At 45.5% G+C, this 27,387-nt stretch overlaps 2 protein-coding genes across 6 annotated transcripts in view; one reads left to right on the top strand and one right to left on the bottom strand.

Moving 5' to 3' along the window:
- The window catches only part of ATAD2 (ATPase family AAA domain containing 2), a 65,417-nt gene extending 61,021 nt beyond the window's left edge, over positions 1 to 4,396 (bottom strand). For 2 of the 3 annotated variants that reach the window (XM_002759253.6, XM_078353231.1), the window contains exon 1: positions 4,136 to 4,396. In XM_002759253.6, coding sequence (XP_002759299.4) covers positions 4,136 to 4,306 — 171 coding nt within the window. In that variant the 5' untranslated portion in view covers positions 4,307 to 4,396. Of the gene's footprint in view, positions 1 to 3,777; positions 3,895 to 4,135 lie in introns of those variants that run through there. The other variant, XM_054246768.2, reaches the window with a different exon arrangement.
- Positions 4,397 to 4,506: 110 nt separating this feature from the next.
- NTAQ1 (N-terminal glutamine amidase 1) overlaps positions 4,507 to 27,387 on the top strand; it is a 45,812-nt gene continuing 22,931 nt past the window's right edge. For 2 of the 3 annotated variants that reach the window (XM_078353232.1, XM_002759252.7), the window contains exon 1: positions 23,107 to 23,297. In XM_078353232.1, coding sequence (XP_078209358.1) covers positions 23,215 to 23,297 — 83 coding nt within the window. In that variant the 5' untranslated portion in view covers positions 23,107 to 23,214. Of the gene's footprint in view, positions 4,659 to 23,106; positions 23,298 to 27,387 lie in introns of those variants that run through there. The other variant, XM_035277137.3, reaches the window with a different exon arrangement.

The raw sequence follows: 27,387 nt of genomic DNA, 5'->3' as shown, positions 1-27,387 counted from the left end.
CAAAACCCAAATCCCTGTGCAGTTACATTCTGATTTGGGGACACATAAAAATACTTAAAAACAGAAAATTATAGAATATGTTGGTACCAGGCGTGGTAGCTCACACCTGTAATCCCAGCACTTTGGGAGGCTGAGGCGGGTGGATCACCTGAGGTCAGGAGTTCAAGACCAGCCTGGCCAACATGGTGAAACCCCGTATTTACTAAAAATACAAAAATTAGCTGTGTGTGGTGGTGGCCACCTGTAATCTTAGCTACTTAGGAGGCTGAGGCAGGAGAATTGCTTGAACCTGGGAGGCAGAGGTCGCAGTAAGCTGAGATTGTGCCACTGCACCCTAGCCTGGGGACAAAGTGGGACTTTGTCTCAAAAAAAATTAAAAAAAAAAAAAAAAAAAAATGTCGGACGGTATAAGTGCTAGGAAAATGCAAAACAGAATAAAGGGGCATGTCAGGTAACTGGTATGTAATGTTAAACATGGGGCTTATAGTAAGCATCATTGCAAAGGTGAAATTTTAGCAAAGACTTGAAGAAGACTTCTAATTTTGAATCATAGTCACAGCTTACTATAAGGTGAATTTGGCAAGTTATTTAAGTGTCTCGGTTTTCTCATATATATTTAAAAAAAGATAATTTTACCTACCACATAAGGTTATAAGGACTGAGTTATTTATACAATTTCTGGACCACACTAAAGTACTATAGCTCCTGAGGTTTTCTTTTTTCCATTTAAAATAATGTAAGATATAAATAAATAAATAAAAGATTGGGTCATGTAGATATCCAGATGAGTATTCCCAGCAGAGGTATGGCAGATGGAAAGGCCCTGTTATTAAAGGAATAGCTATGCTAGTGTGGCTGGAATAGAGTAGGTTTTATAAAGGGCTGGGAGAAGATGTCATTACAGAGATAAAGGAGGCAGGAATGCTTAGGGCTGCTCCCAAATTTATAGACTTTTACTTTAGATAGGGAGGTCAAGAGGATTTTGAGTGATCAACTGTTTTGACTTTTTAAAAGATTCACTGCATTAAGAACTGACTATTGGTGGGTGTGGGGGTTCACACCTCTAATCCCAGCACTTTGGGAGGCTGAAACTGAAGGATTGCTTGAGTCCAGGAGTTCGAGACCAGCCTGAGCAACACAGAGAGACTCCATCTCTACAGAAAAATTAAAAATGAGGCCAGGAGCAGTGGCTTATGCCTATAACCCCAGCACTTTGGGAGGCCGAGGCGGGTGGATAACCTGAAGTCAAGAGTTCGAGACCAGCCTCCTGACCAATATGATGAAACCTTATCTCTACTAAAATTACAAAAATTAGCTGGGCATGGTGGCATGTGACTGTAGCCCCAACTACTCGAGAGGCTGAGGCAGGAGAATCGCTTGAACCCGGGAGGCGGAGGTTGCAGTGAGACAAGATCGAGCCACTGCACTCCAGCCTGGGTGAGAGGGAGACTCCATCTAAAAGAAAAAACAACATAAACTGGGTGTGGTGGTGTGTACCTCTAGTCCTAGCTACTTAGGAGGCTGAGGTGGGAGGATCACTTGATCCGGGGAGATTCAGGCTACAGTGAGCTGTGATGGTGCCACTGCATTCCAACCTGGGTGACAGAGCAAGACTCTGTCTCAAAAATAAATAAATAAATAGAACTGACTGTTGAGGGAGGGTGGAGTATCATATATATATATATAAAATAGTGGAAAACAGGAAGGAGGCCAATCAAGAATCTATTTTAATAATCCAGGAAAGACAGCCAGGCTCAGTGGCTTACGCCTGTAATCCCAGCACTTTGGGAGGTCAAGGTGGGCTGATTGAGACTGGGAGTTTGAGACCAGCCTGGCCAACACAGTGAAACACTGTTTCTACAAAAAATACAAAAATTAGCCAGGCATGGTTGTGCATGCCTGTCATCTCAGCTACTCAGGAGGCTGAGGCAGGAGAACTGCTGGAACCCAGAAGGCGGAAATTGCAGCAAGCTGAGATCACACCACTGCCCTCCAGCCTAGGTGACAGAGCAAGACTGTCTCAAACTAATAATAAATAAATAATAATCCAGAAAGAGATTACAGCTTGAACCAGCATGAAAACACTGGAGAACATATGAAGTAGTCAGATTTGGAATGTATTTTGAAAATAAAGCCAACAGAATTTGCTATACACCGGATGTGAGAGGAGTCAAGAATAACTTAAGGTTTTTTCCCCTGAGGAACTGAAAAAAAAAAAAAAAAAGTGGCTGTTAACTAAAATTGACAATGGTGTCAATAGCTGACAATGACTGAGTCCTAACTATATGCTAACTGTTCAATTAATCTCCTTACATGTATGATCACATTTAATCCTCACACCAGGTGGGTATCACCCCATTTAACAAGTACAGAAACCTGCTGATTACTGGTAAACCTGAGAAGCTGAAATTGAAATTCGAAATTAACAATATTCTTAAGAGTCTATGTATTCGGCTAGATGGGATGGCTCACATCTGAAATCCCAGCACTTTGGGAGGCTGAGGCAGAAGAACTGCTTGAACCCTGGAGGTGGAGGCTGCGGTGAGCAGAGATCATGCCAATGCACTCCAGCCTGGGTGAGAGAGAAAGCAAGACTCTATCTTGAAGAAGAAATAAAAGAGACTATGTATTTAGCCAGTATTCAATATATCACTAAGTATCATTATGTTCATGGGATCTAGTGTTATCCCGGACATAAATAATCAGTCAGTACTGAAACAGCTTTTCTGAACACAGGTTAGTGAATCAAGCAACCAATTTCAGTGCAGAAGTGTTTGGTCTCTTCAGATCTCTGCCAATTCCTGGCACATGACTGAGAAACTAATCTTGAGTCAGGAAATTACTTGTCTTTTCAATTCAGAATCACAATTTCAGAGACTGAAGGACTATAGTTTTTAACCCACTCCCCTCAGCAGAGGAGCAACCAGAATGGGATGCCTAATCTAAATACAAGATTTTAAGAGAAGACTTAAAACAAGACCCTGAAAGCAGTCTGCTCAACAGAAGAGGATGACATTGTCGCTTTCACCACACAGTTCCCCGAGCCTCTCATTCTCACTCTGAAGTTCACAGCCTTCTCTCAGACCCTGTCTTTCCTACTCCATGCCTACCCTCATTGACTCCAGCACCTTCAATCCAACTATATTACTTGCTGCCTTAACTTCACTAGCGATGCTTCCTCGACTTCTTCAACCTTCTCTGAATGCTGAAATCCCTCCACCTAGGCCTCTTTCAGCAGCTGGGGTGGGGAGGTGGATGAGAGGGGAGTAACTCTGCTCAGCTCTAACTCTGCCCTGCAAAAACCCTAACTGTACTTCAGACCTAGAAGCGGCACTTCTTTCACGAGGACCCTCCTCCCTTCCAAACTTCCCCTATAGACACTGTTTGTAACTGCAGCATGACGGAATAGAAAGGGGACGATTTGGGAGGCTAGCAATCTGAGTTCCAATTTTAGACCTACCCCTTCCTTACTGGTTACCTTTTTGAGTCCGTTTCCTCATCTGTCAAACTGATCTCACAACTATGCATTCTCAAAGGGTCGTGATGAGGCCTCGGGGAGGAGGGGTTCAGGAAATGTGGGTTCTCATCCCTCCACATTATGCAACCTGGTATTATTCACTGCGCTCTTATCATGGAACCCCTCTGGATCGTAAATGGAGGTCAGAGAACCCGAATTAATTACAAGCTGTCCGTCCCTGTGTCCCCCCCCCCCCAAATGTTTATGGCGCAGACCGAAAGCAGTCAGGGGATGCGTGCTGCCTCCAGGTAGATGCGAACCTAGCGCAGGAGCCTGGGCGATCGATCGGTCAGGGAGGGGGATCGTGGGGGCGGCCGAACAGCCGCGGCTTGGCCCCAGACCGCACTCCACTCCGGCCGGCTTCGATTTCCTCTTGCGTCAAAGTAGGTGGTGACCAAATGCTTAGTCCTCTCCCGGCCAGCCTCAGCTCTGCGACCCGACCCGCACCCCGTCGGGCTCCGATCCCAAGAGCTTCCATTTTACTCGTCCACGACCACACTCCTCCCCCGACAACTGTCACCCCGACTGGCGCCGCCCACCCTCAAACCCCTCCGGGCTCCGGGCTGCGGGCAGTCCCCCCGGCAACGCCCAGGGAACCCGCCTCAGGCCGGTACTCACACCCGCCTTGGCTGCGGTCACCGCAGGCTGCTTCTGCGCCGCGCCGGCCGAGCGGAGCCGCCTCCGGCCGATCTGCTCCAGGCTGAGGAACTCATTGGACAGGTCCAAGGAATCCGTGGCCGAGGCGGCGGAGTGGTTGTGCAGCTCCAAGCTGCTGCGGAGAACCACCATCTTCTCTCCCTGACTGCCTCGGTGAGCTCGGCCAAAGAGAGCTCCGGCTCCGAGCGGCCGCGGCTGGGTCTCTTCCGCGCTCCGAATTCTGGCGCCACAAGCTCCGCGCCAGCGACCGCAGCGCGCGCGCCCGGAATCCCTCCGCCGTCTGTCCCGCCCACGCCGCCGCCACAGAGCAGCCGGCTCGAAACTCTCCTCCCACTTGTAGAGCGAAGGAGGCCGGGTCGACGTGGAGAGGAACACCGGCCGACAGTATCTAGGACCTGAGCGGAGAGTAAGGGGACAACGCTGACTTCTTTTTCTTCACATAGTTCCATCTCACTGAGCTCGGCGGAGGGAGACGGCGGGAGCGGTGCGTAGACAGTTTGGAATTTTGGCGCGGGGACGGCGGAGGGGGAAGGGAAGCCTCCGCGCGCTCTGATTGGCTGGCGGGGCCTGGCGTCTCCTCCCCGCTTCTGTTGACACCTGCTTGCTGCTTCCCGCCGTCCTGAATTCAAATGCAAAATGGCCAGTCCTAGACTGGAGGGAAATAAAGAACTTGGCCTTTGACAGGTTTTGACTTTGAGCCTTAAGAGATTTTTCTTTCTTTCTATTTTTAAATTGAGGGCTTAACGAAAACAAGTTAACTACCAAAAACAAAACGCAAGGAGCTAAAAGCGAGCCAGCTGAATGTGATCGTTTAGTTAGGACGCAGGTTCTGTACCCATCTTCCCCATTGATCATCTCACGTAGAAGATCTTAAACCAATTATTCACCTCTCCGGGTCCTAATTTCCTTAACTGGAAAGTAACTCCGATTATAATACCTAAGGCCCTAAAGTATTGTTATTATACCTTGGAGCCCTGCTTGCACATAATAAATGCTCAATAAATTCTGTTACCACAGAATACAGAAAATGCCTTCTCTAAAATGGCAATTATTTGACTACTTTGAAACTGTAGGCAGGGTGCCTCATGCCTGTAATCCTAGAACTTTGGGAGGCCAAGGCCTGTGGATCAACTGAAGTCAGGAGTTCGAGACCAGCTCCTGACTTCAGCTCGGTAACCAGCTGAATGATCAGAATGTGCGCGGGATCCTAGTGAAACAAACAAAAGCTATTTATTAATTTGGATAACTACAGTTCATTAATTTAATTTAAAAAATTGTTTTTGAGAGATGGTCTTGCTCTGTTGCCCAGGCTGGCGTGCAGTGATGTGATCTTGGCTCACTGCAACCTCCCCCTCCCGGGTTCAAGCAATTCTCCTGCCTTAGCCTCTGAGTAACTGGAATTATAGGTGCACGCCACTATTCCTGGCTAATTTTTTTTTTTTTTTTTAATTTTTAGTAGAGATGGGGTTTCACCACGTTGGCCAGGCTGGTCTCGAACTCCTGACTTCAAGGGATCCATCTGCCTCAGCCTCCCAAAGTTCTGGGATTACAGGCCTGAGCCACCGTGCCCAGCCTGCTCGTTTGTCCCGGTGATCAGGGGAGGATGGAAGGAGGGATAGGACACTTCTAACTGTGGGACCAAAGCAACAGGAAGGAGGCATTAATAACCTTAGTTAAGGTTAGATATCCCATACCAGGGGATTAACTACGTCAGGAGGGATAGGGGATTGGGGCAAGGAGTTAAGACAGGGCTGGAGCCTTCCGATGAGCCATGCAGCAAAGCTAGGTGCCGAGTGCAGAGCCTGGTGCCGGGTGGAGAGGCAACCGGCCTTATATTCCGACCCTTTCGATGATAGTAGGACGCGGTTTCTTTCTGGCTACTTCCTGCTGAATAGGGGCGGAGTGTGGGAGAAGGGTCAGTTGGCTAGTTGGCTGGTGCCTCGGTTGGAAGTAGGACATAGGGGTGAAGCAGCATCTGGTTTACGGCCACCCTGGAAATTTCCCCCATGCGGGCCTGTAAAAACCTGAAGAAAAAAGGGGCTAATTTAATATTTGTTAAATATATATTGAGCCTCTATTATGTGCCAGGCGTTATTCTAAGCACTGGGGAGGCAGCAGTGAATAAAAAGAACAAAAATACCCTCATGGAACTTAAACTCTAGTGGAAGGAGAAAGATAATAAACTAAATGTAAAAGTTTTAAAGTGGCATGCATTACAGAGAAATATAAAGTAGGGAAGGGGGAGGGAAGAGTGCAATTTTAAACAGGGTGACTGGGGAAGGTCTGGCTGAGAAAACTGACAAAGGCCTAAAGGTTAGATGGTTCTGGGAGAAGAGAAAAGTGGGAAGCAGGAAGGGGAGAGCAGCGAGGTTAATGAGAACAGAGCCACTGAGAGCAGATCCTGCAAGATTCTGGGTCTTTGTTTGAAACTTTTGGGGGCTTTTATTATAGGCCCCAAATTCACCTGCTCAAAACTCTGAGATGAAAAGACATTATAGGGTTTTGAACAGAGGTTTGACTTATTTATTTTTTTTTAAAGATGGAGTTTAAGCCGGGCGCGGTGGCTCAAACCTGTAATCCTAGCACTTTGGGAGGCCGGGCGGATCATTAGGTCAAGAGATCGAGACCATCTTGGCCAACATGGTGAAACCCCGTCTCCACTATAAATACAAAAAAATTAGCTGGGCATGGTGGCGTGCGCCTGTAGTCCCAGCTACCTGGGAAGCTGAGGCAGGAGAATTGCTTGAATCCAGAAGGCAGAGGTTGCGGTGAGCCGAGATCGTGCCATTGCACTCCAGCCTGGTGCCTGGCGACAGCAAGACTCTGTCTCAAAAAAAAAAACCAAAAACAAAAAAAAAAGAAAAAAAGATGGAGTTTAACTCTCGTTGCCCAGGCTGGAGTGCAATGGCAATCTTGGCTCACCCCAACCTTCACCTCCCAAGTTCAAGTGATTCTCCTGCCTCAGCCTCCTGAGTAGCTGGAATTACAGGCATGCACTACCATACCTGGCTAATTTTGTATTTTTAGTCGAGACAGGGTTTATCCATGTTGGTCAAGTTGATCTCAAACTCCCAACCTCAGGTCTCCCACCTGCATTGGCCTCCCAAAGTGCTGGAATTACAGGTGTGAGCCCCTGTGCACTCGGCCTTATGCCAATTTTTAAAATAAACTGTGTGGCTGCTGAATGATGAATGCAATGTTTGGGGACACATAAAAAGTTATCGTTTTTTGTCTGAACTTCACATTTAATTGGCAGTCCTGCTTTTTTTTTGAGACAGAGTCTTGCTCTGTCGCCCAGGCTGAAGTGCAGTGGTGCAATCTTCGCTCACTGCAACCTCTGTCTCCCAGATTCAAGCAATTCTCTTGCCTCAGCCTGCCAAGTAGCTGGGATTACAGGCATGCACCACTATGCCCAGCTAATTTTTGTATTTTAGTAGAGATGGGGTTTCACAATGTTGGCCAGGCTGGGTGCAGGGAGTAAAGCCATGAACAACATAAAACCCTGTCTCCATGAAAAATACAAAAAATTACCTGGGAGTTCAAAGATAGAACTCTCCAGGGAGTTTACCTTCTAAGAGGTAGTCAGTGGATAAACAAGGAAATAAATAAACAAGGTAACTTCATCGTACCAAGTGGTATAGAGAAAATGAAACAGGGTTATGTGATAGGGAGCAGTTGAAGGACAAGGAGGAAAACATACAGTGGACTTGAAAGGTCAGTGTGAGGCCAGGCATGGCTCACACCTGTAATCTCAGCACTTTGGGAGGCTGAGGCAGGCAGATTGCTTGAGGTCAGGAGTTCGAGACTAGCCTGGCCAACATGGCAAAAACCTATCCCTACTAAAAATACAAAAATTAGCTGGTGTGGTGGCACACATCTATAATCCCAGCTACTTGGGATGCTGAGGCAGAAGAATCACTTAGGTGGAGGTTGCAGTGAGCTGAGATCACACCACTGCACTCCAGCCTTTGTGACAGAGTGAGACTGTCTCAAAAATAAATTAAAAAGTGTGGAAAATAAAGAGATCCTCTTCAAAGTTTCCCTTGTGTTAAAGAATAATAATAATAATGTTAGAAATAATATTTCTTTCAAAGACTAACTTTCTTCAAACCTTGTTTTTTCTAATAACCCTTTGTTAAGCCCTATCCTATGTAGCTGTCAGACATAAGGGAATAAGTACATTCTATATCCTTGTACTTTAACCAAGATATTTGTGCTAGACATGCTCACAGGCACATAGTACATTCTATGCCCTTGTACTTTAACCAAGATACTTATGCTGGATGTGCTCACAGCCTATGCCCCTTCTTCATTTGGAAATGTTATTACTTTTCTAAATCATTTCACAAGCAACTTCCCCTTTTTCTTTGTTCTCCACTGCCTTTGCCTATTTAGAAAAGTTATAAGTTGTTAGCCAATCAGGTTCAGTTTTAGATTGTGAGATCTGGCTCCAAGCAACAGAGATTGAACAAAATAGTAAGAACTCAATGTGTAAGGAATAAATATACCTGCCTTTCTTTTATTCATTATACTCTTGTGGCAAGACTGCTGGCGAGGAGTACCCTTTCTGCAGAAAGTAAAATTACCTTGCTGAGATAACTTTTTGTCTCAATGTTAATTTTTTTTTTCTTACAGTACTGAGGAACAAGTATTTTACTTATAACAAAAAGAAAGGTCAGTCTGAGGTCTGATTTTAGATGACACATAAAATATTAGCCATGTTGTCCAGGAATCAGCCCTTCAAAAAACTGGCAGAGTTTTCCAGGGAATGGGAAGAACAAGTGCAAAGGCCCTGAGGTAGGAAGTCCAAAATAGTTGAAAATGCTTCCAGAACTTCAAAGATAGAAATCTCCAGGGAGTTTATTAAACACACTACACAAAGCCAAGTGTGGTGGTGCAAGCCTATAGTACCAGCTACTTGGGGGGCTGAGGTGGGAGGATTGCTTGAGCCCAGCAATTTCATATCAGTTGGAGGAACATAGAGAGACCCAGCCTCAAAAACTAAAAATAAACACTACACACAGCTTCAGGTGCCTCCTCTGAAGAACCTGATTTCATAGGTCTGAGGTAAGGCCTGGAAACTTGGATTTTTTCAGGAAGTCTCCTGGTGATTCTCACCCACAGAGTGATTTTTGTCACACTGTTCTGGAATGTGGTGAGGAAAGAGTTGATTGCTAGAGAAGTAGCTGTTGAGAATAGAAGGGTATACATGGGCCAGACGGTGTGCTTCAAGAGCACAATAGAGGGAGTTTTTGTTGTTGTTGTTTGGAGAAGGGTTTCACTCTGTCTCCCAGGCTGGAGTGCAGTGGTAGGATTTTGGCTCACTGCAACCTCCACCTCCTAGACTCAAGCAATCCTCCCGGGCTCAAGTGATCCTCTCACCTCAGCCTCCATGTAGCTAGGAGTAGCTGGGACTACAAGGGCACACATCTGCTCCCAGCTAATTATTTGTATTTTTTGTGGAGATGGGGTTTTGCCATGTTGCGCAGGCTAGTCTCGAACTCCTGAGCTCAGGTGATCTGCCCACTTAGGCCTCAGAAAGTGGTGAGATTACAGGCGTGAGCAACTGTAATCCTCCAGCCAGGAGAATTTTTTTTTTTAACATTTATTTATTTATTTTAGGGACAGGGTCTCCCTGTATTGCCCAGGCTGCAGTGCAGTGGTTATTCACAGGTGCAATCATGGCTTGCTACAACCTCGAACTCCTGGGTTCAACCGATCCTCCCACCTCAGCCTCCTGAGTAGCTGGGAACTATTGGCATGTGCTACCACACCAGGATGGGAGTTTGGTTTTGATCCATTTGCAAAGAGAAGCTGTGAAATGATGGCAAAGGAAAGAAGTCACATCATGGGCTCTTTGGTGAGAATAATTGGAAATAGCAAGAATGGATGTAGAATGAAAAACTAGGAGGTTACTGCACTGTCCTGGTGAGAGAAGATGGTGGCCTGGACTAGTAGCAGTGAGCAGAAGTGAAACGGACACAGATGGGGGATCTATTTTGCATCACAGCCTACAGAAGATCCTGTCTGCCTTCAGCAGAAGGTCTTTCTGTAGGTGTGCTGTTGACATAAAGTGACCTTGTGAGGCCATCCACAGGAAGCCACACCAGCAGGAGGGAGGCTATTTTAGCTGGTCAGAGCTGAGCTGACTAAAAAGGCAAAATACTTTACCGTGATTATTTTAGACACCTGCTACAACCAGAGGTGACGCTTTTCCCTGGGCTAAACCAATTAGGAGTGATTAACTTTTCTACTTATATTTTATTTACTTTTCAAGACGTAATGTAGTCATACAGTTTAATTTTAAAAGTTACAAAGGAGCATATGGATTAGAAGTCTCCTTCATACACCCGTTTGCTAGCCATCTTGTCCCCTTCCCATCAGCAACCAAAGTTATTCATTTCTTGGATATCCTTCCAGAGATCATCTATACCAAGTATGTTCATGTCCTAAGGCTGCTGCCAACAACTTATCATAAATTTGGTGGCTTAAAAAAACAGAAATTTGGTCGGACGTGGTGGCTCACACCTGGAATCCCAGCACTTTAGGAGGCTGAGGCAGGTGGATCACTAGGTCAGAAGTTCAAGACTAGCCTGGCCAAGATGGTGAAACCCCATCTCTACTAAAAAAATATATATAAATTAGCCAGGTGTGGTGGCAGTCACCTGTAGTCCCAGCTACTCGAGAGGCTGAGGCAGAAGAATTGCTTGAACCCAGGCGGCAGAGGTTGCAGTGAGCTGAGATTGCACCACTGCACTCCAGCCTGGGCGACAGAGTGAGACTGTCTCAAAAACAAACAAACAAACACTCAGAAATTTATTCTCTGATGGTTCAGGAGGCCAGACATCCAAAATCAAGGTGTTGGCCACATTGCTTCCTTCTGGGGGCTCTGAGTGAGAATCTGTTCCATGCCTGTCTCCCAGCCGCTGATGTCTGCTGACAACCTTCGGAGTTCCTTGGCTTGCAGGAGTGTAAGGCCACTCTCTGCTTTCATCATCACATGTTCTTTCCTGTCTTTTGTGCTCATACTCAAATCTCTCCCCGCTTTCTCTTATAAGGACATCAGCCATTGAACTATTTAGAGCACACCCTAAACCAGGATGATCTCATTTTGAGATCTTAGTTATATCTGCAAAGACCCTGTTTCCAGATCAGATGACATTCACAGATACCAGGCCATTAGGACTTGAATATATCTTTTTTGGAGCCACTATTTAACCCATTACTCTAGGGGGTGGCAAACTTTTTCTGTAAAGGGCCAGATTGTAAATATTCTAGCTTTTGTGGATGGTATGATGTTTGTAGCAATCACTGAATCCCATAGTAGTGAAAAAGTGGCCACATACAATCTAGACACGAATGGGCATGATTGTGTTCCAATAACACTTATTTACAACAACGGGTGGCAGGCTCTATTTGGCCCAAAGGGGTCATAGTTTTCTTTTTCTTTCTTTCCTTTTTCCTTTTAAGGTGCATTTTCACTCTTGTTGTCCAGGCTGGAGTGCAATGGCATAAGCTCGGCTCACTGCAACCTCTGCCTCCCAGGTTCAAGTGATTCTCCTGCCTTAGCCTCCTGAATAGATGGAATTACAGGGGACCCCCACCACAGCCTGCCTTTTTTATTTTTTTGTATTTTTAGTAGAGATAGGGTTTCGCCATATTGGCCAACCTAGTCTCCAACTCCTGAGCTCAGGTAACCTGCCCACCTTGGTCTCCCAAAGTGCTGGGATTACAGGTGTGAACCAGTGCACCTGGCTAATTTTCTAACTTCTGATCTATACTATATCTAGCCTCTGATCTATACCATACAAGTAAATGCAAGCATGTGTTTGCATGGGTATTCATTTCCACCTTGTTTATACAAACGCAGCATACTGTACACGCTGTTCTGTACTGTGCTTCTTTATCTAAGTCTTAGCACTCTTTCCTTGTGAGTACAGAAAGAACTTCCTTCCTTTGTTCAGCAACGTAGTAGCCTACTTTGTGGACACTCTGTACTTTAAGTAAACTTTTTTTGCTGAACATTTGTTTCTGTTCTCTTGCTATTGCATAACTGCTATGAATAAATCGGTTCAAATGTTACTTCTACACCATATCTGTAGAATACATTTCTAGAAGTGCAATGGCTAAATCAAAAAGTAGGTCAACAACTAAATGCAATAATATGGATAAATCTTACAAACAGAATATTAAGCAAAAGGAGCCTGATGTTTTAAATGTATAATTCCTTTTATATTAAGTAGAAATATAGACAAAACTAACTTTTGCTGGCCGGGCGTGGTGGCTCAAGCCTATGATCCCAGCACTTTGGGAGGCTGAGGTGGGCAGATCACAAGGTCAAGAGATCGAGACCATCCTGGCCAATATGGCAAAGCCCCGTCTCTACAAAAAATACAAAAATTAGCGAGGCATGATGGTGGGTGCCTGTAATCCCAGCTACTTGGGAGGCTGAGGCAGGAGAATCATTTGAACCTGGGAGGTGGAGGTTGCAGTGAACTGAGATGATGCCACTGCCCTCCAACCTGGGTAACAGAGTGAGACTTCCTCTCAAAACAAAAATGAAAACAAACAAAAACAATAACTTCTGCTGTTAGAAGTCAGAATATTGATTATTTTTGGGGTTGTAAAACATGAAGGCAGGCTGGGCACAGTAGCTCATACCTGTAATCCCAGTACTTTGGAAGGCTGAGGCGGGTGGACCACTTGACACCAGGAGTTCGAGATCAGCCTGGCCAACATAGTGAAACCCTGTCTCTATTAAAAATACAAAATACTGGGCCAGGTGCGGTGGCTTACGCCTGTAATCCCAGCACTTTGGGAGGCCGAGGTGGGTGGATCACGAGGTCAAGAGATCGAGACCATCCTGGTCAACATGGTGAAACCTCGTCTCTACTAAAAATACAAAAAATTAGCTGGGCATGGTGGCGTGTGCCTGTAATCCCAGCTACTCAGGAGGCTGAGGCAGGAGAATTGCTTGAACCCAGGAGGCAGAGGTTGCAGGGAGCCGAGATTGCGACACTGCACTCCAGCCTGGGTAACAAGAGGGAAACTTCGTCTCAAAAAAAAAAAAAAAAAATACAAAATACAAAAATTAGCTAAGTGTGGTGGTGCACACCTATAATCCCAGCTACTTGGGAGGCTAAGGCAGGAAAATTGCTTGAACCCGGAAGGCAGAGGTTGCAGTGGGCCAAGAAGATCCCGGTGCCACTGCACTCCAGCCTGGGGGATGGAGCAAGACTCTGTAAAAAAAAAAAAAAAAAAAGTTGTAATGAAATTAAAAAAAAAAAACTAAGCAAAGCAAAGTAATAGAAATTCCAGAACACTAACAGCCAGTCAGCCAAAAGCTTTTCTCTATTCCTTTATTCTCTCTTTATACTATTAAACATTAAGGAATTACCACACTGGGGCTGGGTGTTGTGGGTAAAGCCTGAATCCCAACATTTTGGGAGGCCAAGGCAGGAGGATCCTTTGAGCCCAGAGGTTCAAGACCAGCCTGGGCAACATGGTGAAGCCCCATCTCTACCCAAAATACAAAAATTAGTGAGGCATGGTGGTGTACACCTGTACTCTCAGCTGCTTGGTGGACTGATTCAGGAGAATCACTTGAGCCTGGGAAATGGAGGTTGCAGTGAGCTGAGACTGTGCCACTGCACTTTTTAGCCTGTAAAAACAAACACAATTACCACGGTGGCTTTAGCTTTTGGTTGGATTAGTGATTTGAACTGTGCTCCCATAAAGGATATATCCATGTACTAAACCTCAGCTTGTGAATGTGATCTGATCTGGAAATAGGTCTTTGCAGATATAATTAAAATCTCGACATGAGATTATCCTGGTTTGTGGTGAACCCTAAATCCAGTGACTAGTGTTCTTACAAGGGAAAGGATAGAGAGATTGGTGCATACAGACACATGGAAGGCAGTGATGTCAAGACAGGCAGAGACTGTAGTGATGTGTCTATAAGCCAAGAAATGCCAAGGTTTGCCAGCAACCACAAGAAGTCAGGAGAGAAGCATGGAACAGATTCTTCCTTCAAATCTCCAGAAATAATCATCCTGGCTGATACTTTGATTTCAGACTTCTGGACTCCTGAACTGTGGGAGAATAAATTCCTCGTTTTTAAAGGTTACCAAGTTTGTGGTAATTTGTTACATATAGCACCCCTGGGAAATATGTACAGTACAGTTGGTCTGGGATTGGTCCTCTGTTGGTGATCAATTTTATCTTTTCTATTCTTAACTATTCTAGATAGGAGTGACTTGATTTAGGAAAAGAAAAGGCAGCAGAGGTTGGGTGCGGTGGCTCACACTTGTGATCCCAGCACTTTGGGAGGCTGAGGTGGATGGATCATAGGCAAGTTCAAGACCAACCTGGCCAACATGGCAAAACCCCGTTTCTACTAGAAATACAAAAATTAGCTGGGCATAGTGGCATGCGCCTGTAACTCAGCTACTCTGGAGGCTGAGGCAGGAGAATCGCTTGAACCTGGGAGGTGGAGGTTGCAGTGAGCCAAGATTGTGCCACTGCATTTCAGCCTGGGTGACAGAGCAAGACTGCATCTCAAAAAAGAAAAAAAAAAAAAAGAAGAAATGGAGGTTCTTGTTGGCAACCCCTTACTGCTTCAAAAAGACTCAAGTGTTCTTACTTCATGTGCTTCAGAAAAGAGGCTGAGGTCAGAGCTAATCATGATTACATTATCTCATTTAGGATGAGGTCATAGGTGGGTCCATTTCTGTTCTTTGGTAGCAAAATTAGAAAGTAAACATTAATTTGGACTGGGATTTCTTTCAGGAATGTTGCAAATATGAGCTTACTGAAATTGTATACCTAATCTTACTGATTTCCCACAAAAGAGGAAGAAACATTAATTGAATGGAAATGGGGAGGCATTATTGACATTTGCCATATTTTAGCTGTTCTGTTCCATTTTTTAGCCCTTTATCCCAGATTCCCCTTCTATCTGGGATTTTTTCTCTTTGTGTGGGTTTGGTTTAGGCAGGGCCTAGCCTCTATTTCTGTGGAAATTCTATAGGTATATACACCTTATTTCCCTGAACACCTGGCAATGAGGATTCAGGCATGCGACCTTGGCTCAGCTAATGGGCTGCTCCTATTTGAGGCATTTATTGCCTCTTGGAGTAATGACACAAAGATGCTGGGACAGAGATTATTCATGGTGGCAGAGAAAAAGATTCAGAGGCATAGCATTAATGGTGCCTTTTAAAATTTATTTGCTTATTTATTTATTTTTTGAGACGGAGTCTCACTCTGTCACCCAGGCTAGAATGCAATGGCACATTCCTGGCTCACCACAACCTCTGCCTCTCGGGTTCAAGCAATTCTCCTGCCTCAGCCTCCTGAGTAGCTATGATTACAGGCGCCTGCCACCACACCCAGCTAATTTTTGTATTTTTAGTAGAAACAGAGTTTCACCATGTTGGCCAGACTGGTCTCAAACTCCTGACCTCAGGTGATCCACTCGCCTTGGCCTCCCAAAGTGCTGGGATTACAGATGTGAGAGCCACCATGGCCGGCCTCCTTTTTTTTTTAAGAGACAAAGTGTTGTGCTCTTGCCCACACTGGAGTCCAGTGGTACAATCATAACTCACTGTAACTTTCAAACTCCTGGGCTCAAGAGATCCTCCTGCCTCAGCCTCCCAAGTGGCGAGGACTACAGGCACATGCCAAATGGTGGCATCTTAACCAACTGTTCCTTAGATGTTTGGAGTATTCTCTCACTGTAACCTGGGCTGTGCTTCCCTTCCTCTAAGCAACACCCAACTTCTCCCATCCTCAACCTCCCAGAAAACTTTTTTTCTGCTTAAGTTAGCCAGAAATGCTTTCTGTTGTTTGCAACCAAGATCAGTGACTGGGCATGGTGGCTCACACCTGTAATCCCAGAACTTTGGGAGGCCGAGGCAGGTGGATCTAAGGTTAGGAGTTCGAGACCAGCCTGACCAACATGACAAAACCCTGTCTCTAATAAAAATACAAAAAAATTATCCAGACATAGTGGCAGGCACCTGTAATCCCAGCTACTCAGGAGGCTGAGGCAGGAGAATCGCTTGAACCCGGGAGATGGAGGTTGCAGTAAGCCAAGATTGCCTCACTGCACTCCAGCCTGGGCAACAGAGCAAGACTCCATCTCAAAAAAAGGAAAAAAGAAAGGAACCCTGACTGGTGTGAGACTTCAGTCTGCAAGAGGAATTTTACCAGTGTTTTCTAGAATGGTCACCTATAAAACTAATGGTGGAAGGCCACATGAGGCAAATATCCTTTTCAGATTTGGGGGTTGGAAGATGGAGAGAAAGAAAAAGGGAACAGGAAGAGAGAAGGGAAGATATATTCTTTTTTTTTTTTCAGTAGAGGCAGGGTTTCTCCATGTTGGCCGGGCTTCCGACCTCAGGTGATCTGCCTGCCTCAGCCTCCTAAAGTACAGGTGTGAGCCACAGAGCCTGGTCTTTTTGTTTTGTTTTTGAGGTGGAGTTTTGCTCTTGTCGTCTAGGCTGGAGTGCAATGGTGCAACCTCTGCCTCCCAGGTTCAAGTGATTCTGCTACCTCGGCCTCCTGGTAGCTGAGATTACAGGCACCCACCACAACGCCTGGCTAATTTTTTGTATTTTTAGTAGAGATGGAGTTTCACCATGTTGGCTAGGTTGGTCTGGAGATCCTGACCTCAGGTGATCCACTTGTGTCAGCCTCCCTCCATGCTCAGGATTACAGGCATGAGCCATCACATCCAGCCTAGTGATTTATTTTTGGGTCAGGGTCTCACTCTGTTGCCCAGGCTGGAGTGCAATAGTGAGATCATAGTTCACTGTAGCCTTGAGTTCCCAGGATCAAGTAATCCTTCCAGCTCAGCCTCTTAAGTAGCTGGAACTACAGGTGTGCCACCATCATGCTTTGCTAATTTTTATTTTTAAATTTTTGGTAGAGATGGGATCTCACTGTGTTGCTGAAGCTGGTCTTATGCTTCTGCACTCAAGTGGCCTATTTGCCTTGGCCTCCCAAAGTGTTGGGATTACAGGTGTAAGCAACTGAAACCTGCCCTTCCCCCCCCCGCCCCCCCCCGGGAATAACCCATCCTGGGAATAAACATCAGGCTCATCAGGGCATAGTTTCTAGAATATATATATATATATTTGAGATGGAGGCTCGCCCTGTCGCTCAGGCTAGAGTGCAGTGGCGCAATCTTGGCTCACTGCAACCTCTGCCTCCGGGGTTCAAGTAATTCTCCTGCCTCAGCCTCCCAAGTAGTGGGATGACAGGTGCCTGCCACTGCACATGGCTAATTTTTGTATTTTTAGTAGAGACGGGGTTTCACTATCTTGGCCATGCTGGTCTCAAACTCCTGACCACCTGCCTCAGCCTCTTAAAGTGCTGGGATTATAGGGGTGAGCCACGACACCTGGCCGGAATACATATTTATTTTCCCTTTTTTTTTTCCAATCTATACTTTTCCATTGTTTTTCTTTTAAACTCAAGAAAGGAAGTATTCATATTTAATCTCTGTCATCTACTATAACATATTTTCTTAAAGATCCATAAGAGGGACTTTGGGCTCATAGTCTAATGCTCTTTCAGTATTCTGGGATATAACTCTGGGTCTGAATATTTTTTTTTTTTTTTTAGATGGAGATTCGCTCTAGTTGCCCAGGATGGAGTGCAATGGCACGATTTCAGCTCACGGCAACCTCTGCATCCTGGGTTCGAGTGATTCTCCTGCCTAAGCCTCCCGAGTAGCTGGGATTACAGGCATGCACCACCGCAACTGGCTAATTTTGTATTTTTAGTAGAGAAGGGGTTTCTCCATGTTGCTTAGGCTGGTCTCGAACTCCATACCTCAGGTGATCTGCCCATCTTGGACTCCCAAAGTGTTGGGATTACAGGCATGAGCCACCATGCCCATCCTGGGTCTGAAGATTTTTAACACATTTAAGACAAAGTGATGTCTAACCCTGCACCTGTCTTGGTCTTTAATTTCCTCTTACTATTTTCCTTATTCTTTACACCTTGAGGACCATTTTTCTTTGATTAAAATATGCAAGCAATATAGGCATTAGATATTTGTCTTTTCTTTTGGTTGTCTGATCACATCATATCATATGATCCCAAGCAATATAAACAAAATATAAATGAAAAATAAAACTCTAAGCCCCCCAGCCATCCAAATGGACTCCTCTTCTCAGCTAAGGGGATTCCAAAGCTAACCTGAAGAACTGGTTCCAGCCATGATAGGAAGGGGGAGTCTGGCAAGCCTCATCATACCCTCCTCTCTTTTAGAATTCAGGCCCAGCTGACATCAACACAGAACTTAAGACTGATAGAACAGACTCTTTTAAGTCTGATAAGATACATTTACAGGCCGGGTTCTGTGGTCCCTGCCTGTTGTTCCAGCCTGGCACACTGGCTGTTTCTCAGTATGCATTCTCCCCTTCTTCCCTGAGACACTCAAATGTTACCTGTGCTGCTCAGAATAAACTCTGTTTCCTGATCTCCTTTGCACCTGGAAGTGATCATGTGAGTATCTTTTGGTCAGTGGAATATGAGCAGAGTGATGTGTACAACTTGCAGATTTTGTCCTTGAACCTCCCACTACTCCTTTTCCCTGGTCTTACCAGTCAGAATGCAATCAGCAGGTAGGGTGGCAAGCCATCTTCAGCCACGCAGACTAGGGCGTCACTCTAGATATGGCCCCCAATAAAACATCAGGAGCCTGGGTAACAGATATTGTGGAGACACCATATTAGCTCTGGAATGTATATGCTCAGGCTGTTGCATCAGAAATGCATTTGTACCTCATTTAAGTCACTATTACTTTTGGGGTTTCTTTGTTACAGCAATGCCACCTGTATTTTAATGAATAAAAATATCATGAATTCAACAAGGATTTATGCCAGCTACAATGCTTATACCCTGCTCAGAGCTATCTGAGGATAATAATCCTAACTGCAAAATTATGTAGTTGTTTTTTAAAATTATTTTATTTGTTTTTTAAGGGATGAGGGTCTCACATTGTTGCCCAGGCTGGAGTGCAGTGGTGCAATCATAGTTCACTGCAGCCTCAAACTCCTGGGCTCAAGCAATTCTTTCACTTCAGAATCCTGGGTACCTAGGACCACAAGCACCACCATGCCTGGCTAATTTCTGAAATTTTTTTTGTAGAGACAGGGTCTTGCTGTGTTGCCTAGGTTGGCCTCAAACTTCTGACCTCAAGTTATCCTCCTGCCTTGGCCTCCCAAAGTTCTGGGATTACAGGGGTGAGTCACTACACCTGGCCTATGTAGTTGTTTATGACATAGGGTACTGAGAACTGCAGACCTCTCAGTACAACTCCATTCCAAATCCCTGCACTAACAGAACTGACCAAACTCGAGGATGGCTTCTAGCAGTATAAGGCTATGTCAGCCTTCTCCCCCAAACCCCCCATTAAAATGCCTGCCTAAAAAAGCTCAAAGCTGCCAGGAAAATTTACTATTTGTTATCGCCAGTACCTGAGGATAGGCCCCGACCTCCCTTTCTTAGAGCATTTACTAAAACAGGTGTAGAATTATAAATATATATTACTTGCAACTCAGAAGTCCTTCTCAAGGAGTTAGAGAGCCATTCTTTTGAAATGTAACCATCAGGAAGGACAGGGCCTCTGACTCCCAGTCTCTGTGGGAGGATAGAATCCTAACTTAGATAACTCCCAGCTAGCAGACACAGCTGGCCTAACTGTATTTCTACTGACCAACCCTTTGTAATTTTTACTTCCCTGGCTCTACTGAGCAACCCCGTCACAGTCCCCTTCCTCCTTCTTTCCTCATTCTCGGTTTGAAATGCCCAAATCACCTGTGCACAATTGGAATCGAGCTCAGCTCTTTCCCCTACTGTCGATAATTGCTGAATAAAATCTGTTTTCATCACTTTGACTCATGTTCAACGGCTGTATTTCTGACAGTACCTATGCTGTGCCAGGCACTATGCTAAGTGTTTTGCAGAGATTAGTTTATTTGATTTTCTCTGCAGCACCCATTATATAAGCACTCTACTATTATTATCCTCATTTTAGAAAGAAACCGACACTCAAAAATCCTAGTGTTACTTATCCAAGGCCACTCAGGATAGTAAGTAGCCAAAATACGATTTGAGTGTGTTTCTGACTCCAGCACTATTTACACTATGCTCTCTCAGGGCGAGACCCATGCCCTGGAAGAGCTCATGGCAGAGGTAGAGACAGAGTGAGTTGCTGAATATGCTACTGCTTTTAAAGACATATGAATAAAAAGTTGTGACGGAACAGGAAAAAAAAGCTGCAGGAAGATGGAAGCCAACAATACACTCTTTCTGGGAAAAGCTGTAAATAAGGCATGTGAAAGAGAGCATCAGACAGAGTGTACATACATCTTGTGCAAAGGCTTGGTGTATCAAAGGAACAATAAGACACTCAGCGACAAGAGTATAGCAGGGAGGCTGAGGCGGGCGGATCACTTGAGGTCAGGAATTTGAGACCAGCCTGGCCAACATGGTGAAACTCCACCTCTACAAGAAATACAAAAAATTAGCTGGGTTAGTGTGAGTGGAGGTTGTAGTGAGCTGAGATCGCACCACTGCACTCCAGCCTGAGCAACAGAGACGCCATCTCAAAAAAGAAAAAAAGTATAGGGTATGTGGGAAATAATGAAATCAGTTTTTTTTAAATCAAAAATCATGGTTGCTAACATTTATTATTATATGCCAGCAACTATTCTAAGGGCTTTATATACATAAACTCAACTAATCCTCATAATGACTCTATGAGGTAGTAGCATTATCATTAACTTCATTTTACAGATGAGGAAACTGAGACACAGAGGAGTGAAGTAACTTTGTCCAAGGTCACCCAACTGGCAATTTGTAGAACCTACCCAGCCTGGCTTCAAAGTCCTATAGTAAGTAATCTGTGCCCAATCAGGGTAAGAAACCACACAGTAGGTCAAGTAAGGGAAGTTAAATGTAAAGAACTATTAACTATGTTAGCTGAGCACAGGGCATGTGCCTGCAGTCCCAGGTACTCAGGAGGCTGAGGCAGGAAGATCACTTGAGCCCCGGAGTCGAGGCTGCAGTTAGCTATGATTATGCCACGGCACTCCAGCCTGGGTGACAGAGGACACTCTGTCCCCCGCCCCCAACTTATTAACTATGATAAAGGCATAACTACAACATATAAGGAAACTCTATACAGTACCTTACTGCATAAAGGGTAGGGTTAGAAAGGATCCTGGTTTCTGTGTCAAGAGGTTGAAGAAAGGTTATTGCCAGTCTAAAGCTGCAAGGTTAGGGAGGGACCACGTTCTGAGTCTGGGGCTGGGGCAGGCTCAAGGATGTTCTCACCACCACATGCGTCCTGCTGACTTTAAATGATGCAGTTAGGCCATTTACATTCAATGTTAGTATTGAGTTGTGAGGTCCCATTCCATTGGTGCTATTTGTTGCCTGTGTAGTTTGGTTTGTTTTTGCTTTTTAAATTGTATTTTTGTTTTATAGGTCCTTTGTGATTTATGCTTTAAAGGGGTTCTGTTTAGATGTGTTTCCAGGACTTTTTTTTCAAGATTTAGAGCTTCTTTTAGCAGTTCTTGTAGTGGTGGCTTGGTAGTGGCAAATTATCTCAGCATTTGTCTGGAAAAGACTGTATCTTTCCATCATATATGATGCTTAGTTTTGCTGGATACAAAATTCTTGGCTAATTATTTTGTTTGAAGAGACTAAAGATAGGGCCCCAATCCCTTCTAGCTTGCAGGGTTTCCCACTCATTTTAAAGGAGAAACGTTTACCAGAGTTGTTATTTAGCATAGAGGCTATGTGGAAGTTTGTATTAAGAGCTGAGAGGCAATAAAATTGGTAACTGACAGGAACTATGCTCGGTCTTTAGGATTTATCAGCTTTGAGACTCCTGAGACTGGAGAATCCGACTGTGGATAGCTAAAATCAATGTAACATCTCAGTTTTTATAATGAGAAGTGTACCCCCATTAGCTATCTATGCTCATTGCAAATATGAACAATTCAGAAGACTAAAGTGTAAAGTGAAAGTCCTTGAAACTTAAAGTCCCTGATATTAATACCATTCATTCACCAGAGATAAACACTATTTTAACAATATGATGTCTTTTCTTCCAGACTGCCAGTAATTGAACAAATATATGATTAACACATAAAGGATACCATATGAACTCTTTAAACTTCTAAAATTTACTGTATCAGGGAATTAATATACCTTTTCGAGCCAGTAGATATAGGTCTTCCAATTAAAAAAATTAAGTTACAATAGAGTGAGATTTGGGGTGCTATCCTTTTCGGAAAGCGTCCTCGATGAGGTCATATTTGGAATTACCCTTCACGCCCCACGTCTTCTCTGGGCTCCCGCGGACTCCAGGCTGAGTGCTGAATTGTGGATTTTCATACCCAAACCTCTGTTATTTCAGTATCTCACCTGGTTCCTCCACAGCGCAGAAGCGCATCCCAGGTTGGAAGAGCCTCTCCGGGGAGACTCAGCGAAGCGCTATTCAGGGCCCAACTCAAGCCCAAGCCTAGCTCCTCCTCAGGTCGTCGCCAGAGACCCCACTTCTCCCGAACCTCACCGGTACCCCGCCCCTGACTCCGCCCACCACAACACGCGGCCCCGCCCCTCCCCACCCCAGGCTCCACCCACCATCCGGGCTCCGCCTACCCGGAACCACGATGTCGTCCTTGTTCGGGGCTCCGTCCACTGGGAGCTCGCGCCACTCACCCCACCCCCGACCCGCCCATTTAGCTCGGGCTCCACCCTCCCAGGAACCTGCGCCGCTCGCCCCGAGCTCCGCCCACTTCGTCCCGGGATTCCCGCGCCGGGAACTCAGGCTGCTGGCCACGCCCCACCGCGCTCCTGGCCCCGCCACCCAGAAACTGCCCCGGCTGCCCCGCGCTCCGCTCATCCCGCCCTGGGTGCGCGTGCGGGCCGCTGCACGCCAGCCCCTTCCTTTGCTACGTCAGGTCCAGTCGGTCTTCCTGCGGCTGGGGCCCTGGCTGAGCTAGCCGGCCATGGAGGGTAATGGCCCCGCTGCCGCCCAGTACCAGCCGGCCAGCCCCCCGCGGGACGCCTGTGTCTACAGCAGCTGCTACTGGTGAGGAGACGCGGGCGCAGCCTCCGGGTTTCCCCGGCTCCTGGGCCGCGAGTCGCAACCGTGGCTTTCCTCTTCCCGGCCCCTTCTCGCGGGCGCTCCAGGCCTCGACCGGCGGGTTCTACAGTTTCTGCGGGAGGAGGGAGCAGGAATGGCAGCTCTCGTCTCTTGAGTAGAGCGTGGGCTATTGGATGGGGTTGGGAATTCTCCGGAATCATAGGGTCGTTAGTGCATTTCCTGTGCTTGGTGCTTGTGGGTTGGATTTGCTCTGCAGATCTCTGCTTGGGGGCAAGGCAGGGGTGGAGCTCTGAAAACCTTTGGAAGTTACTCTGCTGAAGCTTGTGGGGTTTAGGACTTAGGTGAAGGCTATTTTAATTTTGGAAGAGAATGGAGGCACAGAGAGTTTGGTGTAACTTGCCAAGGTCACCCAGCTAATAACCCTGAATCCAGTTCAGGCTCCCTGACGTCAGAAACCATGATCTTAACCGTGTTGTCATTATAATAATGGTTACATTTACACAGCGCTTGCTTTAGGCCACGCATTATTCTGGGTAGTTTGGGTAACATAAATCACTGAGCATCACAGTCACCCTAAGAGGTAGGTATTGTTATCCTCATTTTAAAAGATGAGAGCACTGAAGCACAGAGGGCTACAAGTAATTTGCGCAGGGCCACGTAGCTTGTGAATGAAGGAGTGGGAATTTACAGGCAGAGTCTGGCCCTGGAGTCCACGCATTGCATTTCTGTCCTAGGCCACCTCTGCAGCTGAAGCACCACCCCTGCCTTGGTACTTTTTGATTCCGATACCTGCTCTTGCCTGAGTAATGGCTTCTTCCCCAGCTTCCAGTCCTTGCACAGGAAACCTCAGGGCTCTCTAAAATTACTCCTCCCCTTTCTGCTGGTCACTAAACCAATGCCACCAAGAGCTTAGCATTTGTTTGGCCCTGATTGCATGTCAGGCTCAGTGCCAGGTGCTTCCATCGATGTGCAGGAGGTAAATTCTTTTATTATCATTATCTTCATTTTACTAATAAAAAGCCTGAGTCACAGAGAGGCTGTTGTGTGCCCCCAGATCATACATCTAGCAAGTGGTGGTGCTGAAACTGGAACCTCTTTGTGATTCTGAAGTTCATGTGTCTTAACTGTTGCACTGTTTTTCTGCCCTGCCTCTCTTCTAAATCCTTTTAGTTCTCCTCCCTAATGTCCATTCATTGTTTTATTCGTTCTTTCAATAAATGTTTGTTAGGCAGTTGGTAATATGTGGTACACTTCTGGGCACTGGGACTATAGCAGTGAACAAAATCGACAAATTCCCTCATGAAGTTCTTGTTATATTTTGATGAGAGAAAAGCAGACAAGGCCAGGTGTGGTTGCTTAGGCTTGTAATCCCAGCACTTTGGGAGGCAGAGGTGGGTGGATCACTTGAGGCCAGGAGTTTGAGACCAGCCTGGCCAACAAGCAAAAACCCTGCCTCTACTAAAAATACAAAAATTAGCTGGGCAGGGTGGTGGGTGCTGGTAATCCCAGCTACTTGGGAGGCTGAGGCAGGAGAATTGCTTGAATCCAGGAGGTGGAGGTTCCAGTGAGCCAGTGCCACTGCCTTCTATCCAGGGCAGCAGAGTGAGACTCCATCTCGAAACTAAACAAAAAACGACAAAAATGAGTAAGCAATGCTTGGGTGGTGGTAAGTGCTGTGAGAAAAATAAGATAAAGCATGGTGACTTATTTTCTATTACGATATTTTGAGAAGACATTGTTATCAGGTGATAACTTGAACAGAGATCTGAAGAAAGAGGGTGAGAGCTTTGCAACTTTTGAAGAATGGTTATTTAAGCAGGGAGGATAGCAGGTACAAAGGCTCTGAGAAGGAATCCTGCTGTGAGTATGATAGGAACAGCTCAGAGGCTGGTACAATTGGAGTACTGAAGTAAAGCAGTCTTGTAGAAGAATGGTAAGAGATGACCACTCTACCACAGGGTTTCTCAGCCTTGGCTCTAGTGACATTTTGAGCATGAAAATTCTTTGCTGTGGGGGCTGTCCTGTGTATTGCAGGATGTGTAGCAACATCCCTGGCCCCTACCCACTAGATGCTGTTACCACCCCAGCCCTAGATGTGACAACTGAAGATGTCTCCAGACATTGCTAAGTGTCCTGTAGGGGTTGGGGGGCAAAATCACCTCTTGCTGAGAACCAGTTCTCTACCCTGTCTGAACACATCAGGTAGGACACCACACTACTTCCTGCAGCTGTGTGTGTGTGTTTTAAGACAGTCTCAGTCTATCACCCATGCTGCAGTGCAGTGGCGCAACCTTGGCTCACTGCAACCTCCGCCTCTCCAGCTCAAGCCATTTTTCTGCCTTAGCCTCCCCAGTAGCTGGGACTACAGGTGCCCACCACCACGCCCAGATAATTTTTGTATTTTTAGTAGAGACGGGGTTCCACCACGTTGGCTGGGCTGGTCTTGAACTCCCAATCTCAGGTGATCCACCCATCCAAAGTGCTGGGTTTACAGGTGTGAGCCACGGTGCCCGGCCATCCTGCAGGTTTTTTAACTTGAAATGAATGCCTCCTGTTTACTTCTGGGTCAGTAGTGCCTTTCCTGTGCTTGGTGACTGTTGGTTGGATTTGCTCTGCAGGTCTCTGCTTGGGAGTGAGGAAGGGTGGAGCTCTGAAAACCTTTGGAAATTATTCTGCTGAAGCTTGTGGGGTTTCAGACTGAGGTGAAGGTTATTTTATTTTGGAAGAGAATGGAGACACAGAGAGTTTTGTGTAACTTGCCAAGGTCACCCAGCTAATAGCAGCCAGAAATCCAGTTCAGGCTCTCTTCGTCAGAAACCATGCTCTTAACCGTGTTGTCCTTATAATAATGGTTATGTTTACACAGCACTTGCAATAGGCCACGCGTTGTTCTGGGTACTTTGGGTAACATAAATCACTGAGCATCTCAGATGTTACTTACACTTCAAGACCCTGCTTAATGATGATAGTGGCAGCTGGTATTTGTGTGGGACTCTGTGGTTGGCAGAGCAATTCTGATTCTGACTTAATTGTTTTGTGTTTTTCAAACAATTGTGGAGTGCCTGCTTTGTGCCAGGGATCCTCCCCGTCTGCATGCATCTCTGACCTCAGCCTATCACGGGGAACCCCTGCAGAGTCCCAGTCTTTCTGCTGCCAAGATGATCAGTTGACAGCTTAGGGCAAATCCACAGCTCTTTCTTTCTTTCTTTTTTTTTTTTTGAGTCGCTTATGCTTTTGTTTAGAGTCTAAAGAACATTTCCAATGTTATCCAATCACATATTTTGTTTGAGTTTTGATGTAATGAAAATCTGTTTTTCCTTTTCAACTTTTATTTTAGATTTGGGGTTACATGGGCAGGTTTGTTACATGGGTAAAGTATATGTCTTGGAGGTTTGGTGTAGAAATTATTTTGTCACCCAGGTAGTGAGCATGCTACCAGATCATTTCTCGACCCTCATCCTCCTATCACCCTCCACCTTCAAGTAGGCCCCGTGTCTACTGTTTTATTCTTTGTGTCTATGTGTACTCAATGTTTAGCTCACACATATGGGCAAGAACATTTAGTGTTTGGTTTTGTGTTCTTGTGTTAATTCACTTGGGATTTTGGCCTCCAGCTCCATCCATGTTGCTGCAAATGACATGATTTTACTCTTTGTCATTGCTGTGTAGTATTCCATGGTGATGATCTATACCACATTTTCTGGATGCAGTTCACCATTGATAGGCACCTAGATTCTGTATCTTTGCTATAGTGAATAGTACTGTGATGAACATATGTGTGCATGTGTCTTTATGGTAGAAGGATTTATATCCCTTTGGGTATATACCCAATAATGGGATTGCTAGGTTGCATGGTAGTTCTGTTTCAAGTTCTTTGAAAAATCTCTGAACTACTTTCCACAGTGGCTGAACTAATTTCCATTCCCACCAGCATTTAAGCATTCCCTTTTCTCTACCACCTTGCCCACATCTGTTATTTTTTTACTTTTTTTTTTTTTTTTTGAGGCAGTGTCTCACTCTGTCACGTAGGCATGCAATGCAGTGGCATGATCATAGCTCACTGCAGCCTCAACTT

The sequence above is a fragment of the Callithrix jacchus genome, chromosome 16 (assembly GCF_049354715.1).
Source record: "Callithrix jacchus isolate 240 chromosome 16, calJac240_pri, whole genome shotgun sequence".
Taxonomy (NCBI): Eukaryota; Metazoa; Chordata; class Mammalia; order Primates; family Cebidae; genus Callithrix; species Callithrix jacchus.
The sequence above is the reverse complement of the archived record's forward strand: the minus strand, read 5'-3'. Positions and strand labels throughout refer to the sequence as shown.